This window comes from Eublepharis macularius, chromosome 1 (assembly GCF_028583425.1).
Source record: "Eublepharis macularius isolate TG4126 chromosome 1, MPM_Emac_v1.0, whole genome shotgun sequence".
Taxonomy (NCBI): domain Eukaryota; kingdom Metazoa; phylum Chordata; class Lepidosauria; order Squamata; family Eublepharidae; genus Eublepharis; species Eublepharis macularius.
The window spans coordinates 193,232,583-193,251,028 of NC_072790.1; the positions used below are offsets into that span (position 1 = coordinate 193,232,583).

Sequence of the window (18,446 nt, forward strand, 5' to 3'; positions counted from 1 at the left end):
AGATGCTTATTTTAGTGCAGATACAACATCTGGCACAGCAACTTTCCGGTTATAAAAGAAACATCAACCCAGGAATCTTTGGAGTGTTTGTGTATGAACCTTAACTTTTCACCCTGCTCACCTGCTCTGCTACATCTAAAGAAAGCAAGGAAATACATCTATGGAAAGCAAGAAGGGTAGCAGAAATCAGTGGTTTAAGACAGTTCAGTAGTTCAAGATCACTACTGCACGGAATTATTGCAAATTCTGTATTATTTTTAATATTCTTTATTGAAAACTTAAAAGCACTGATAACAAAGTGTTAAAAACTACAGCAATAAACACAAACTTCTGTGTAAAGCTCATCTCACAAATTCATGCACACTTTAGAAGACAGAATTAGATGAAGCTATCAATAGCACGCCATTCTCTGTACTGCAAATACAGGTAATTTTCATTCTGTGATAGGAGGCAATTCCAAGCTCCAAATAGGTAAGACATTTTTGAAATAAATAAAACGTGGTCATCTTTACAAAAACTAGGTCGACTCCTTAGAAACCAGGCAATGGTATAAAAGTTAAAAGGTTGGCACACCACAACCTAAAAACTGCCAGTCACTTTTGGTTGTGGGAGGTCATCAGGAATGTACAGCTGCACCTCCTATCTTGGTGCTCCAACGGCCTCCTTGCCTACCATTCTCTCCTGTAGTCAGCAAAAGAGAATGGGAGTAAGGTCTACTGAAGTACCGAGAGAGAAGACACACAGCATACTCTCTTCCATGTTCCAAGCTCTCAGAGGTTGGCAGAGTTTCTGGATTGGGATCTTGCATCCCTGAAAAAAATAGTTTTCAAAGTTTTCTTTATTCTTTAACATGCCTTAACTATTTATTTACTCTTGTAAAAAAAGTAATCAGTGCAGATGGCAGTTCAGTCTAAGAAAAAATTATCATACTTTCAAAACTGATACAAAAATACATAGAAGAAACATTATTAAAATAACAGTCTTTCATGTTAAAAATGGTCCATTGAAGCAACACAACAACAAACTTTACAGTAAAGGAAATGTCATCCATCAGCTGGAAAAAGGGGGTAGAGAAAATTAAGCAATATAAATTCCAATGAGCCCTTTCCAGGATGTCAGTTTTCTTACATTTCCCAATCCTTCCCCTACTACAACATACATAATAATAACATACTTTGTAAACCGCTCTAAGTGGGTGTTAAGTCGTACTGAATAGCGGTATATAAATCTAATATTATTATTACAAAAGTTCATTTTCTTTAGTTTTTATATGAGATGTAATGCCTGCTGACTTGTCCTGAAAAATCATATGGGTTAGTAATTCCCTGTGTGTATAGAACTAATACTCACTAAAGCAGAACATTGCAGACAACCTACTTAGGTAGGTTTTAATGCTTCAGAAGGATGCAATACAGAAAGTAAAACAAATCTATACAAGCTTATCGCTAATACCGTAAGGCAATAACTATTGCTTATGTATCATTAATACTGAAGTATGTCCTGTGTATTCTATACAGGACTAAGCCAGAAACAGCTTCTCAAGACCTTCTCATGCTTATACTGTATAACAGTAAGACCAAAGAGTTTTGATAAACTGATCAACCTCCCTTTATGACATGAAAAATGTTCACATTCATTCCACAGATAATATGATCAGTTGTGGATGCTAAATTCTATAATATTCAACTCATGCCCACCCCACAATGGGAATTAAAGAAGTAATCTAAAACTTCGACTGATCAAACTATAAAATACACCCACTTACTTACAGAGTCACAATACTATCACTTTCAAGAAACTAATTACTCCAGAATCATTTTCTAGTGATTTTCCTACCATCTTTGTATTCTACAATCTTTCTTGTATCTTTGTATTCAAAAGATTTTGAGACCTTATGTTTTGTTATATTCTGCAATTCTGTTCTATTCTGCAATAGTATTTCATTCCAGTTGCAATCTTACACACACTCCTGAGACAGTGAACCAGTTAAGAATTTTCAAACATGTTAAAACCTTCTCATAGTACTTAGATTTGCTACATGCTTAAAATCCATCTCATTATACTTAACTAGTTAATGCAATTTTGAAAAAGTACAGAAAGTAGTCATTAAGCTATCAAAACGTAAAAATTGGTCAGTAGACTGAGAGTACCTTTTCTCTGATGACTGAAAGAATCCAGTGAACACCAAACTACACTTGAATTTTCAAGTGATTCTTTTGATGTACATATCATAATTCCTCAAGGTCAGTCAAATCCACCACTACTTTTAGGAAGAAAGTGTCATCTTTGATGTAAGCATTTCTTGCATTTTCCAGCACAGTGTGTGCCACAAACCGAGGGCACCCAGAGGCAATGTTCATCTCTCCTTCTGGCCTTTTGAAGCTATTGCTGTTGGGGATAGCCTTAAAGGTTTCAACAATGTGATTTTTCTTCCCACTTTGGTCCAAAAGCATAAGTGTAACCTTTTGCTTGAAAGGCCACAGTAACAGTGAGTCAAACTCCCCTCTCATCACTACGAAGTACAGGGAAACGTGTGTTCCCTTTCCTGAACCATCACCATTGAGATACGCTCTGGCACATAATCTGTACCCACAGCGACTGGTGTAAAAAGGTTGACTGAATATAGAGACAGTGTGGCCTTCCATAGCCTCTTTTTTCTTTATTTTGTAGTCTACAATTTTCCAAATCAGTTTTCCATTATAGCTTGTCCCTTCCAAAAGCTTAAACCGTTCTTCATTTTTGTTAAGTTGTGCTCTGTGCATACCAAGATGGACATCATGTTGGTTGGACAAGTCTTCCAGAAAAACTGGATAAAAAAGGACACAACAAATTCAGGGAGAGGGCGTGGGAAGTTAAATACGGACTTGTAAAAATGCATTGCATAGGCACAACACACATAACTAGTGTCTAAACTGATTGTTCTGACCTTGATGACCTTTTTGTAAAGGACTGTTCCATTCTTTCCTGATTTCCAACAGGAGACTGCACAATACAATGGGTTGTATAGATACTGAATGCCTCGATTTAAAATAATGAAATGTACTTATACTATGGCATAACCTTCATCGAAATGTACTTAGGAATGTGACTTTAAAATGACCTCTCACCTTTCTTCCCTTCTTTCAACCCTCAATTTTATTTTCTCAATATATTATGAATTTCCCTTTGACTGTTAAATATTTGTACAGAACAGCCAAAGCATTGCTGTTTCTGCTTCCTAATGTGTGCGCACGCACGCACGCACACACACACACACAGAGTTCCAGTTGCATATGTCTGGCAAATTTAAGTTCTTCTTCTAACCGCAACTCAGGATTTCTCTTTGAAATATGCCACACAGTCAAACAAAATGACTCTACAGAGAATCCTGACTGTGCACAGTTGCTTAAAGAGTGGTGGGACCACCGCATTTATAATACATGTAAATTATTTTTAATATGCATCTCTGAGAAGAGTCTTCTCTGAGATAATAATGGATTGGAAAAAGAAGCTGGCCAAGGAAATTTCATCTTGCACAAGCCAAAGAACAACCACCTCTCCAACTTCAAAATTAATATTAAACATTTGATTACTGGGGGAAAACTGGAACACAGTTTTGCCAAGGAGGTGCTTTTGCCATGGAACACCCTGACTTCCAAAAGAGCCACATACAGCATCAGAACCTCAACCCCCCTTTTTTTTCTTCTACAGGGACATGAATAGGAGTGGAAACTCCCAGAAATACAGTTGTATTTCCTTTTAACTAAAAATGTAAGTTCTCTTATATCTAAATGTAAAAATACAGACCTGGAATCTTGGAAACCTAAATATTCTGGAAATTCCTCTTTTTGTAAACCTAAGAAACTAGCCTTCAGGGTGAACTATTTTGTATCTTTTAAGCAACTGCTCAGTGGGGAACTCACAAAATAAATATGGATTGGGTAGACTCAAGGAAACACAAGATGTGTACTTAGGCCCTAAATTTGTTTTGAAACTTTAAGATGGCTTCTGACAAATCCTGAAAGACAAGAACATTTTAGTAAGAACCAAAATACCTAAACGTTGTTCAAATGACTCCAAAAAAGCAACTTTTTGCTTTATGTTTTCAATTGTCTCCAATAGTGATCTCAGATCAAATTTACTTTGCTGTTGGTTTGACATTTGTACCAGCTGTTTCACTTGTGTTTCCAGGCAGGCAGATTTATCAACATGAATAGCCAGAGTCTTCAAGTAGAAGGAGGAGAGAAGGCATTAAAAAACCCTCAAAGTGCTTAATATTAAAATACATTTATTAAACCTTCAAACCACATATTTTATTTCAATTAGCATGCTAATCATTCATGTCAAGTTTCTAGTTTAATCATCAGTCTCAATGATCTCCAATTACTTCTATGGATTTTGCAATTCATAATTTATCACATCCTGGAAACATTAGTTTTAATGTAGAGGTAATTCAGTATTATAAAAATTAGCAAAGTAATAACAGTTCAACACCAAAAATACTGTGTATTGGTCTCTGGACTATGCTACAGGTCCACTGCTTCTAGGCTGCCTTCATGAACAAGGAAGTTATTGTAGATCTATGGATCCTCTCTCTGCTAAACAAGAACACAAAAAGTGCTCAAGGAAATTACATATATGCACTTTCAGGAAAAAAATGGAAAAACCACTTTGCTGGATGCACTCTGCATAGTAGCTGCAGCAATTTCTACCTGTAGCAAGATAGGCAGTGAAATCCTAAGCAGAATAATATTCTTCTAAGTCTACTGAAGTGAACAGGCTTGCAAGGGTGCAATTCTGTTTAGGATAGGGGAACAATCCTATACAAATCTGTTCAGAAGTAAGTTCCATGTTATGCAGAGGGGCTTATTTCCAGCAAAGTATTCTTAGGATTTTTGAAGCCTGCAATGGTTTGATAGCACTATGCAGGGCCACAGAGTTGCATCTTGGCATAACTCTTTCTAGAGACTGAAGAAAACAGTTGATATCTAACCCCCCCCCATCAATATTCTCCACAATTAAAATCGAAATTATAAACTCCTTGGGGGAAGGAGGGTGTTCTTTTTTTAATGAAAGGTAAGTCTATGTAGATAGATTTTTATCCTGGACATGCTAAACCCAATTTTCTATCCCAAGGAGGTATTCCACTTACTTGATTATGACTTAGTATATGTGGGTATAGCAAAAATATAAACACACATGAAATACAGATGTTCAGGAAGACTCAGGTGATAAAATTACTATTGACTAAAATTCAACTCCTCACCTTTTTACAGTAAACAAAAGGATTATGAAAAAAGAGAAATTAAATCCAGCCTAAATAAAACTAGAAAATCCCAGTTAACCAGAAACTATGGTTGTCTTTAGATGGCTAGTATCTAAATATATGGCTAGTATATAGCCATCCTTCCATTTTACTGAGGCAGTGAAGGAGTTAAGGAAGATGAGGTGGTGAAGGAGTTAAGGAAGAATGAGTTGTCTTACCTGAGTGCTTGCCAGCAAGTTACTATTTTTACCATACAGCTGTGTGAACTGCCTGAATTCTTTTTCACACTTTTTAACTGTGTCAGCTAGTTGCTGGATTTTCAACTCTTTATATTCAAGGTTTTTATAAAGGTCAGAGATCTGCAAGACAAGAGATCTATTTATTTATTTTTATTAGAAGTGTTACTAAACCCACCTTTCTCCCAACAAAGTTAATACACTCAAAATTAATAATAAAGAAAATTAACAATAACTAAACAACTAAAATGAAAAAGCTCCAAAGCCATCCCTGAGACTTCAGTAGTGCAGCCACTCTGGAATGCTATCAGGATGAGAGCTTTTGTGTTCTCTTCTGGGAGGCCATTCCATAAAACAGGGTCAGCAACTAAAAATGTCTGTGAACAGGTTGCAGCTGAATGTGTGGAGGACACAACAAAAAGATGTTGCGGTAATGGAATGCTTGTCTCATTAAGGTTTTCAACTGTTCAGATTAAAGATTTTATCTTAAATTCTGAGCAGCATCCAGACCTTGAAGTGAGACCTGAAAACAACTTTCGCTCCTTTTAGAGAAACTGTCAGTACAAAATAATTTATAGGGGTCTTCTGGCAATACTCCCCACACTAAGACACAGACACTCTTCTTAAGAGTTTAACGATTTATTTAATTAAAATAAACTCTAGTCTTTTTAATAAAGCAAGATATCAGAATATAAATGGTTATTAAGATGAAACCTACAAAGATGGAACAGATAAAGGCAACAAGAATTAACTCTCCTAACATTTCTCAATTAAATCTAAGTTTAAATCAATCAGATTTAATATGAAATGCAGTGAAGTTCCCATAGCACACATTATAAGGGCAACTTTCTCAACTTGATCTTCATCATGAGATTTCTTTCAGTCAAAACCCTGATTTGATATCCGGATTAACACTTTTTACATATTATCTTATGCAGAAATCTAAGATCTTTTTTATGTGATAACACTGTTACCAGGAGGTCCCGGTAACAGATTATGACTGGTATGAAGAATTAATTATTCATATTTTCAATCACATGACATTCTACCTAGCCCAAAAGTGACACTTTTGTCCAGATGCAGGATAAGATATATAAATCAGTAAAGATGACAGGAAAAGTTAAGTGAGCAGATCATCCTTGGTCCATTCTAAAATTAGAAAACATTTATCTGATACCGTCCACTGTTTTTAATTGGCTGTCAAAGATGAAGGGGAATCTGTATAGTTATACAATATGCTAGAAAAAAACGACAGTAAAGTTCATACAGAATTCCCTAGAATACATATGTATCACTAAGTATAATGTGCTCTAATCCATATTTCCATGATATTCCTAAGCCAAATGTAGCTGATGCATCGATTCTTATCAAGAGGGACGTTCCTCTGGGTACATGAGCTGCAGGTCATGAAGAGTTTTAAAGGTAAGCACCAGTACCTTGAACTGATCCCCAAAACAAACTGGCAGCCAACAAATAGTTTGCAAAATGAGAGTACCATGCTCAAAGGCATCAGCCCTCTGATAACAATCATGCTGCTGCATTCTGTGCCAACTGTAGTCTCCAAGTAGTCTTCAAGGGCAGCTCCACATAGACCACCTTACAAGGTTATGCTAGAATAGATCAGTGTGACCAGGTCAATAGTCTCTCTATATGGGGAAAGCTGCTGGGCTAAATGCAGTAAGTTAAAGGCACTCTTAGCTACCACAGAAGACTGCTTCTCTAGTAACAGAGTGGAGGTTTAACAGGGCCCCATGCCTCTTAATAGTGATCTATGGAAATAGTAAATGGGCTGCATTCAGCTTGGGAGGTCATACTTTGTGCAAGTCAGCTTTCTATCATTTTCTTGCAGTTAACTTCCCAGTGGTACAGCAGTCTTCTGAACATATCCTCACCTAACAAGACTATTTTTAGCCTCATCCTGGAAAACATAAGTGAATGAACCTGCATTTATAAAACTGTATAGATGGGTGCAAACAGATGCAAACCAAAACCCTGGCAACCAGTAAACAGTAATAGGTAATGCCTAACAACAATGCCATAAGGTAAGTAATGCAGGAGCCATGTGCATCTCCCGGAGTTCCAAAGGTTGGAAGCCACCACCAAAAAATGAGGCAGTGGATGCCAGACCAGTTTACTGATTTCACTAGGATGGTTCAGATCACATAAGATACTATAAGTCAGGGGTGGCCAAACTGTGGCTCGGGAGCTGCATGAGGCTCTTCTATACCTATCACGCGGCTCTCGGAGTTCTCTGAGCAGTTTATTTCCCCTTTCTTTCTTTCTTTCTTTCTTTCTTTCTTTCTTTCTTTCTTTCTTTCTTTCTTTCTTTCTTTCTTTCTTTCTTTCTTTCTTTCTTTCTTTCTTTCTTTCTTTCTTTCTTTCTTTCTTTCTTTCTTTCTTTCCCCTCCCTCCCTCCCTTTCCATGCCTTTTATATTTTCAATAAAAACAATGGGGGTGTCTGGTCCGACTTGAAAAATATCTGTAGACTTTGAGGGTGGAGCCTGGAGACATTGGGGGTGGTGTGTAACAAGGATGTGACATCACTTTTGTGCTGGCACTTTCAGGTCAAAGGTCAGGTGATGGCTCTTCCCAAGCCCCACCCCTTCCAATGATGTCACTTCTCACATACTGCATCCAAACCCCACCCCTTCCTGTGATGTCACTTTCAGGACACTCCCCCAAACCCGCCTTTCTCTACAGTAACTTCAACGCATCATATCTTGCAGCTCTCAAACATCTAGGTAACAGAAGCAAGAAAGTCCTGACGAAGGTTAGCAAACAAGGAATTCAAGACCACCTAATGACAACCACTTCAATTATAAACATTCATATAATGGTATAAAAAGGCGAAAGATTTATGCGATCTGAAGAGAAACCAGAGTATCAAAGATGGTATATATACACTGCGACATTTCCTTCATCCACTTTAGACTTGCACTTAAACCATCAATTGCATAATGTCAGATGCTGAATCGAGTGAAGGCTGCAAATGATGATTTAAGTGCAAGTCTAAAGTGGATGAAGGAAACGTCGGAGTGTATATATACCATCTTTGAGAAAGGGATTCCAGAAAGGGATTCCAGAAACAGGATTCTTCACCGGTTTTCCCATCAGATGGATATTGTTTTCTACATTATTCATGACCTATAGTGCTTCCCTGTCCATTCATACTGATGTATTGAATTGTATCAGATTGAATCATCCTGTTTACGGACTTATGATTGGAAGCTATATGGCTGTGGACAATTAACTAGTTGTTTCACTAGCACTGAGCACTTTATGGGTCTTGCAATGAAGACTGTATAAATGTATTGATACATTGAATTATGAATGGATATTGAATATTGTATGAACTGCACATATATTGGCAATTTGTCATTACTGTATTGATTATATGAATGTTTACAATTTACGTGCTTGTTGTTAGGTGGTCTTGAATTCCTTGTTTGCTCTCAAACAGCTGACATTTATTCTATGTGGCTCTTACATTAACCAAGTTTGGCCACCCCTGCTATAAGACATATATCAACATCTGTGTTATATTTATATCAAGATCCCTTGATTATTTATGAAAATCTTGTCCAGAGTTCGAACTTCCTACTGGTCTATGAGGCTGGTTCATGTACCAAGAAAGCAGTAAGACACTAAAAGCCATAGTTTGATAAAGAATGTATTGATGCCAAAAAGGACCTAAGCTCAGCTTATTATACCTATAAAAATGCATCTGAAAAGGACAGTCAAGTAGCACATCAAAATCTTCCTACCCAAAAGAAATTCTATAAACGACTGATCGCACAAACGAAGAAAGAGGAGATAAGAGCCACATGGAAGCTCCTTATCCAAGCAGGCAATGGAAAAAACTCCACACTTTTCTGAAGGATGATCTAAAACCACATAACTAAGGATTCACCTCTTACGGACACATATTTCGTCTGACATCTGAGAAGCATACTTTCAGAAGATACATGAAGATCCCTCATATGATCTGCCTCCACAAATTCTAAAGGATTTACTTACCTGACCTCTGGTCCCTAAAAAGGAAGTAGAATCACTTATAAATCATCCGAGAAGAGGAAAAGCACCAGGCATAGACTGTATTCTCCCTGAGTTTATAAAGAACAATATAGAGTGGTGGGCTCCACCTTTGGCATCACTCTTTACCCTTTATTGATTCATCTGGTCATATTCCCAAAGATTGGGGGTTGGCAATTATAGTTCCATTCTTTAAGAAAGGATGGAGGGTGGACCCAGCAAACTACAAGCCAATTAATTTACTCAGTGTTATTGGCAAATTTTATACTAGTCACCTCTCAGAAAAATTTAAAACCTGGCTAGAGCAGGAAGATCAAACAGCAGAAGAGCAAGCTGGTTTTAGGGAGGGTAGAGCCACCACAGACCATTGTTTGATTCTACAACATCTAATTGAAAAATATTCAACAAAAAGTCTGACCTCACTTGATGCTGCCTTCATAGATCTGAAGGCGGCTTTTGATTCGATTTCAAGAACCAAATTGTGGGAAAAATTTAAGAGGACTTCAGTTGATCATAGGCTTTTATACCTACTCCGTGCTTTATATAAATAATATCACCCTTGAAGTCAGTTGCAACAGGAATGGGCATCTTTCAAATTTAATAGATACCACTAAGGGAGTTAAACAATGCTGTAATTTGGCCCCTTTACTTTTAATCTTTTATATTAATAACATGGTCAGCTAAGTGATCCAGATTTCCATCCCTCTAAATTATTGGATCGTGAAATCCCGGTTCTATTATATGGAGATAATGCAGTAATTTTATCAAGGACCCCAACAGGTTTGAAAAGGGCACTGGAAGCTTATGCCCAATACTGCTGCAGCAGAGATCATTTGATAATAAATTATCAAAAAACCAAAATTATGGCATTTGGGAGGAGACCCAAAACTCAGGCATAGAATATAAACGGCCACAGGATAGAACAGATGGTCAGTTTTAAGTATCTAGGGTTAGTATTCCAAGCCTCTGGTTTGAGGAAGGCATACTACAATTATGTAGCTGATGACGGACAAAAGTCAGCCCACACTATTAATTAAATTTTTGCGTATCAGGGGAGGCCATTATATTCTAGCAGCCTTCAAACTGTTTCAGGTTAAAACTCTGGCACAGCTATTATATGGGACTGAGTTAGGGCCACCCTCTTTGTACTATGTACCTCTGGCGCGGGTGCAAACTAAATTTTTGAGAGCTGCCCTTCAATTGCCCTGTTGTGTCCCAAATGCCAACCTACATCTGGAAATTGGCATGGTAAAAGTAGAGGATTGGGTGCGCCTAGCCTCATTCAGTCTTTGGCTAAAGTTAAATTTAAATCCTTGGAGTTTAACTCCTTTGATCCTTAAAGACAGCTATGAGTCTGTATGGCTAAAGGCAGTCAAAAATAAGTTGCAGAATTTGGGTTTTTCTCCTCATTCTTTGTTGGAATTGGGATATGAACAGGAAAAACAAACCCTAAAACTAAGGATGTTGGATATTGAGCGGCAGATGGACTTAGAAAGGTCACCGACCTTCTTATCTGCAGATAGCTCTAGATATGTAGATGTAGATCTAGATAGCTCTAGATATGTAGTTTCCCCGGCTGCCTATTTATTTCAACTGGAAATACCCAGGCATAGGAAGGCATTTTCATTGGCAAGAAATCAAGCCCTCCCCTCAGCAGTTTTAGAGGAGTGTTATAAAAAGATTCGGGTAGAAGATAAGCTCTCTTCTTGTGGTACAGGGGAGATGGAATCTATAGAACATGTTTTATTACATTGCCCCTTTTACCAAGAAATCTGCCACAAGTTTATCTTCTCTATAATTACAAGGTACCCTGGTGGCTCGGAATTAGTGTATACTAGAATATTATTACTGGGTGAACTCAGTGGTTACAGCATGCAGTATGAAGTTTTTTGCAGCACCCCATAAAATTCACCAGTTAAGGAAAGTATAAAAATAACTGATGAAATGCTGACATGTATTTTTTAGCCTGGTAAATTATAATAATTTTTACTTTTGAGCTCCTGAATTTTAGGACTGTTGCTATGTTTTATGCTGATCTAGGACTGTTTTAATAATGATTGATTGACATCTGTGTTAAAAGATTTTGGAAGAAAGTATCATGAATATTGTGCTAAACCTGATCTTCCAGCTTTGAATTCTTGTCCAGGATCCATAGCATATGTTCTCTCAAAGAAATATTCTCATGTTCTGAAAGTTTTCCTCTTTTAATCTAGAAACGGAATATAGGCAAGAAGTAAAAACAAAACAAGCACAAAGCTTTTTAACCCAAATTTGTTAATAAAAATGTCTCTTTTCCCAAAGTTTTATAATAACATAGCTGAAGCTGGTTGGGGGATGGATCTTCAAAGGTTTATTCTAATCTAATACAAAAATAAGCCAGAAGAGAACAGAGAAGTTTCTGGTTAGCAGTGTTTTGGAGAGTCAGCTTCTAGCTAGGAATAAGATTGGAGTGTCAGCCTCTATCTAGGGATAAGTTTGCATAGTAATACTATACCTTTGTTGGACAGCCATACAGTTTATATGGGCAATCGATTTCCATCTCAGGACATACTGAAACATGACTTTCTACCTGCAAATATTAACACATTGGAAGTCAAACATTAATTAAGCAGGTGGCAGGGAGAGATTGCTTGATAATCCCTCCTCCCTCCCCAATGTTTTTAACTGCAGTTTTTATATTTTATATTTATTTTCAATTTCTTAAATTGCTTTAAGATATTGGCAGGTATGTTGGCTTTTCATAGCTTTTAAAGATGAGATTTTAATTTGTATGTTTTTAAGTTGTTACCTGCCTTGGTCACCATATGAGGGCAGAAAGGCAGAATAAAAATTTTGTTAATATAATAAATAAACCTATAAAAGTTATATGAAAAGAAACAAGGTGATGCAAGGATCAATAGGAGAATGTCTGCTCATTGTAAACAATTACAATGGGTTCGCTGTTATTGGTTGTGCTTTTACAATAGGTCTGGATGGCAAGTTGATATCATTGCTATTATGAACAAAGTAAAGAAAAACAAACTTCTAATGCTAAATGCAGGCAGGGCTGGCCCGGCAGCTGCTGCCACCACCTCCAGCCAGGAGTGTGTGCTGGCGGCGGCAGCGTGGGGCAGCTGAGCAGGCAGCCTCTCATTCAGTTGCTCTGCGGGCCAGGCACAGCCGGCGGCCAGAACAGCCGGCTGCACCTGGCCCGCAGAGCAACTGAACAGGAGGGCTGGAAGGCCCTCCGTGCGCGCACCCAGCCCCGCGTGATGACATCACACGCAGTGATGTCATCACGCAGTCCGGTGCGCATGCATGCTGAGGCAGCCTTTAAACTGCCTCAGGTGCCAGCGACGCTGGAGCTGGCCCTGGATGCAGGATAACAATATACTGTTCTCTTCACAAAACTGTGCGAGCTCTTAATAAACCAAAAACACTCCTGTACCTCTTTTGTCAGAATTATCTGTTTGCAGCCATGAGGACAAATTAAGGGATAATAAGGACAATCAGTTTTCTCATGGACCTGAAAATAATAGCGGAAGATTTGTTATTCAAAGAAATAAAAAAACATTGCCATATATCTTTAATTCTATTCTATTAACTCAAACAGTAGAAGAGAACACGGCTCAATCTACTTGGGATCTCCTGTGCCACAATGAAATTTTAACAGGAGCAGCACAAGAGGTCAATAATTCTTTTGCATGGTCTGTGCTCCTGTACCATTCCTATCAAGCCAATGGGACTAATGAAAGCAACCCCCCTCCCCAAGGGAACTGTGCACCGTTTATATAATGTAGATGTATCTTTATGTTGAATTTTGAACAATGGTTCTAGAGTGTGAATCAAAAAATCCAGACAATGGGACCATGCATAGATACAAAGGATTTTTCTACGCAGCTGGGGGGATTCTCAGATGTGCAGAATGATCCCAAAACAGGGAACTCCAGCAGGAATGTAGGAGTGTGGCAGCGGAGGCATGGCAAGGAGGAGAAAGAAGTGGGGAAAGGACTGGGAAGGAAGGGGGGAAGTTGGGGGGATTTCTTTCCTCAACAAGTTCCAATTTGTAATTTATAATTTGCTGTATATTACAATTTATTTATTTATTTAAAACTTTTATATGCCATCTTTCCACCCAAAAAGGATCCTCAAGGCAGCAGACTTAAGGCATTAAAAACATTAAAACACACACACACACACATACACAATTTTAAACAATACAATCAAAACCATGGAGGAAGGGCCAATAAGAGTTCTTTTCAGGGAGTCCCTGATATCTCTGACTTCTTATCCCTTCATCTTCTGCAGAAGAAAGAAAGTGATCTACATTTGGAAATCTGGACAGAAAATATCAACAATATAAAAAAATATTAAACTTCTTCCAGTTCTCATCAATTACAGAAGATAAAGCAGTAGGAGGGGGATACACCGAGACCACAATACATGCAAACTTTTAAAAATGTAACAACATGGCAATAGCAAATGAACTGCATTTTAGAATTTCTAGCTGAGATAACATCAAGCCTAGCAGATACCAAGCATGCGACCCCTAAACTCCATCTTTCTCCTTTATCTCCCCTGGATGCTGGTAATATAAATATCTTAAATCCTTGAATAAATATGGTATCAGATGTCCATGTCTCCTGTAACAATATAATATCAAAAGTAGATAGAAATTTCTGTATCTCATGAGTTGAAATTTTAGAGTACCCATCAGCCATATTCCATGACAGAATGCTTATTAAAAACCATAATTTTAGAGTATCCACTTTAATTGGTAAATCATTCTGTTGTGGGTCTTCACAGTCAGATTTTCTAACTAGATAGGGAATAATCCCACCTCTATTACTATGGTTCACCATAATCATCCTCTTAGATTTTTCAGCAGGAATGAGCTCATGGGACTTAAAGTTAAAATTTATTTGACCAAAGGAAGATTGGCTCATTGTTTCACAATCAATTAAGAGTTCTTAAATGGCCTTTTGAAATATCAACAAGAGTAAGCTGTAATTCTTGAATCCTATTAAGAATATTATTTTGATCTAATTGTGGCAATGTTTTGAAGGAAGTTAGAAGTCTTTCTTCCACTTCATCTGTTTCCATTGGAGTATGGAGACCCTGCTCCATAAAAGGTTTGGCTAAAGATGTTAGATCTGTATTAATATTTTTCCTTGCAATTTTCTTAGGAGATGCTGTAAAGTCAATTAAGTCTTCGTCTGGCTTGTTGAAATTTTGTTCTTCAGCTTTAAAGTTTTGAGGGTACCTTAAAGTATTCTTAATGGGTAATAATGAAGTTCGCTTAGTACTTTTAAAAGATCTTCATGCAACAATACATATTTCTTTAATCATCCTTGCATTGCCAATATTAAGAATGGAAATCTAGTGCTATGGAAAAAGAGAACTAATTTAGTCATTTTGGCAGGGCTTGAAATTCTATTGATATAACACAGATCAATTGTCGTAGGATGCCTATTTAGCAGTACTCCTAGACGTTTCTTCACTGTCTGTTTATTGTCCCAGTTAATAATACACCCTTGAAAAGGATAAATATTCAGCACAACGCTATGGTAGGTATAAATGGATTCATTCCTCTTGTCTTATGTATACCATATTTCCCAGCTCTGGACTTCTTTCGACTTTGTTTTCCAGGGAAATAGTTCCTTTAGATTTATTTGGCAAACAGTAGAAAAGAGTTTCAACTGCACAAATGGCACACATTTTCATTTGCTATAATTATTTCAGAAAAACAGTGAAGAATTCACTTTCACCACATCTAACCTTTCTGGGTCTTTAATGAGAGTGGTTCCCTCCCAGCCTAAATCTTTTATCCATTACAGTGCATTTGGGGTGAGTGAACAGAGAAGAGACTGGGAGCTAACATCTTATGAGCCTGCTATGAAGTTTTCATTTATACTACTTCTGGCTCTCTCTAATTATAGAACAACAGCACTCTTGGTTTGGTGGCCATTTGTAACCTTTGGACCTCAAACTTTGTTGATTGTTAATGCTTCCTGTACTTCATTCAAATCAACTACTGGAAAATTTCAATATATAAATGACTTCTCAGAATTACAGGCCCAAACTTTAGAATGTGGACAACATTACCAACAGGGCACTCTTGATTATCTTCATAATAGAATACAAGAGAGGAAATGATCGCTCGACTATGTATAGCCCAAGCCACTTTGCATTTTCTACAGCAATTTGCAGGCAAAATTTTTCGAACTGATCAAAGATGCTTTATTGCAATCTTACCTTTAAATTAATTAAAATTATAGGCTGATTACAATATTGACACAGTTTCTTTCGATAGTTGCACTGCAAGTCTAGGTGTTCTTTCAAGTCCTTTTGAAGAACGTTTTCACAGCACCCCTCATTAATACACTGTATACTTTCAAACAAACACTGTTGTAGGTGATCCTATAAAACATGATAATATGCTATCAATATAATATTCATATTGTAAAGCTTGCTGAAATATGCATAGATACAGGAAACAGTTATTTGGAGAATTTATTTATAGTCTGCCAATCTTGTTTGAGACTCAAGTCTTTCCAGAAGCTATGCAAAACTGAATTCTTCAAGAGGTCTTTTTACTCAGATAGGAGGGCTATACTGTAAGGGTGTCAAAGAGCTACCTCAGCAAAGAGATAGGGAGGGTCTATAAACTTTACTACTATGTACTCTGTTGCTGTATGTATGGTCCTACTGGGCGGGGGGGGCGGGTAGTTTCTATGTTAATATGCCAGTGTTAGAATTGCCTATTCTCTGTTTCAGCATTTCTTAAACTCTGTGTTGGATTTCTGCTGGTTTTAAATCCTTGCAAATTTGCATTTTTAAATTATTTAGTTATTGTCTGCCTTTCTCACTGACATTCAAGACAGATTACACAGTGCAAGTGAAAATACAATGTAAACAAAGGACATTCACTGAGCAAAGTACAATAATGAACAACAGGACATTCTGGGAAACAATACTCTATCATATTGTTTATTGAAAAAGTCTTTGAAATTGACAGTACTGACTCAGACTGTGTAATCTGCCTTAAGTTTCAGTGAGAAAGGCAGGCTAAATGACATAAATAAATAAATAAATAAAAGGTAGATTATAACTGAAAACAATGTATTACCAACAGTGTAATACACAGAACTAACAATATTTAAACATACTTTTCTTACTACAGACTAGAGGGCTTTTATAGAGATTTTTCACAACTGTGCTGGTTTTCTAAATAGCCTCATCCTTTCATCACTCCCAGTTTTTCCATATATATTGAGAAGAAGGAACTCTGAAGATAATGTGTGTTTTGTCCCTCAGGAACACAGGAAACCTCACAGACCCTTTGTGTTTGGGTTTTGAAAGATGTTGGCTTCGATTCAGGATCCATGAACAGAAACAGGTTTCCATACACAGGCCATTTTTCTAATGAAACATGCTTCTGGGCACAGGGAACAATTACTCACATGCACAATTTTTTTTCTGGGAAAAGAGGTGGCGGAACTCTCAAGAGGGAAATGAGGAAGAAACACATGGAATTCTTTGAAATCATATTATTTTCAAGCACTATTGCTGAATATTTTCAAGAGGTGCTGGAACTCCATTCCCCCGCGATCCCCCTGAAAAAAAGCCCTACTCACATGCAACCTTTCTGGTCAGATACCTGACCCAGGATTCAAGGTGCATGGCATAAAACTATTCTGTCGAGTCTTTATCCTCCCTTACTATCTGCAGAGTACATGAAGACTGTGAATACTCTTGCCTTGTTCTCTGCCCCCCAATACTATTTGGAAGAGAAAAGGGCCAACTGACTGTGTTTGTAAGTGTCTTCCCACAACTCTTTCCCACCATCAAGCTGCTGCTGACTTGTGGCAACCCCATAGGGTTTTCAAGACAACAGACACTCAGAGAAGGTTTGCCATTGCCTGCCTTAGTGTAGTAACTCCAGACTTCCTTGGTGGTCTCCCAGCCAAGTACTAACCAGGGCTCACCCTGCTTAGCTTCCTAGATCTGACAAGATTGGGCTAGTCTGGGCTCCGCAGGTCAGCTTCCTGACAGATACAGGGGCTAAAATAAAGGTTTCAAGTACTAAAACAAACAGGGTCTTCACTGGAATATCAATTCTTTTATTTACAGTGCATGCTCACTACACAGATTGCCAACCTCCTACTCATAATGAAAAAAGGAGAAGCTTTAATGTTAGTCAGTTTGCTGCTTTGACCAGAAAACACCAGAAATGTAACATTTGACCGACACTAGAATATGGGAATGCATACTTGATATCGACCCAGAGATGTTTTTGCATCACAGGCTGGAGAATTTCTGCAAAATACTTGCAAATTGAGAACTTCTCTTTTACAGCAATTGTCTTTGAAGACCTAAATAAACAGTACAAAAGCTTGGGTGAAGGAGAATAGTTCGATCACAGTTTTTTAATAGTTTGATGATTTCTTTTGAGTGTGTGTACCACCTTGGCAAACAACACTGGACAAAGGCAGGCAAAATATATTATTGGAGTTTATTAAAGAAAGATCACAGGACTGTGTGCAAGGCAGAAACCGCTCTTAAGCATTTAGGCAAGACGGAAAACAAATAACAGCTTGCTGATCTAAATATATTCTAACTAGCTAAAATACTACTGGCTATCTGACTAAGCATTCTCTGAGTTGGTTCCAAAGCTGATTGATCTTACCGAAGTCCATCCATGCCAGCTTTTTCTAGGCATCCTGGAGGTGTCATAGAGCTGAGAAGCTCTCTCTCTCACACATTGCAGGTGGTTGGCAATGGCTGCAAAGTAGCAAGACTGATAAACTGCCTCGAGACAAAAAGGCTTCTTGAAATCTAGGGGGCAACTGCCCACTCTCAGGAACCAATCAGGGCTCGGTTACTTAATTGAACATTACAGCACTGTGAAAGTTTAGGGAGTACAGTTATAGCTGATCAGCACCAGGCTCTC

General features: G+C 37.7%; 1 protein-coding gene across 1 annotated transcript in view; it reads right to left on the reverse strand.

Annotated features, from left to right (window-relative positions):
- Positions 1-251: 251 nt before the first annotated feature.
- TRAF5 (TNF receptor associated factor 5) overlaps positions 252-18,446 on the reverse strand; it is a 50,859-nt gene continuing 32,664 nt past the window's right edge. Inside the window, exons 4-11 of the mRNA XM_054982079.1 lie at positions 17,767-17,868; positions 15,749-15,913; positions 12,942-13,019; positions 12,009-12,083; positions 11,631-11,723; positions 5,464-5,604; positions 4,035-4,203; positions 252-2,806 (exon numbers count right to left, since the gene is read on the reverse strand). Of these exons, the coding sequence (XP_054838054.1) occupies positions 2,229-2,806; positions 4,035-4,203; positions 5,464-5,604; positions 11,631-11,723; positions 12,009-12,083; positions 12,942-13,019; positions 15,749-15,913; positions 17,767-17,868 (1,401 nt within the window). The 3' untranslated portion in view covers positions 252-2,228. The remainder of the gene's footprint in view (positions 2,807-4,034; positions 4,204-5,463; positions 5,605-11,630; positions 11,724-12,008; positions 12,084-12,941; positions 13,020-15,748; positions 15,914-17,766; positions 17,869-18,446) is intronic.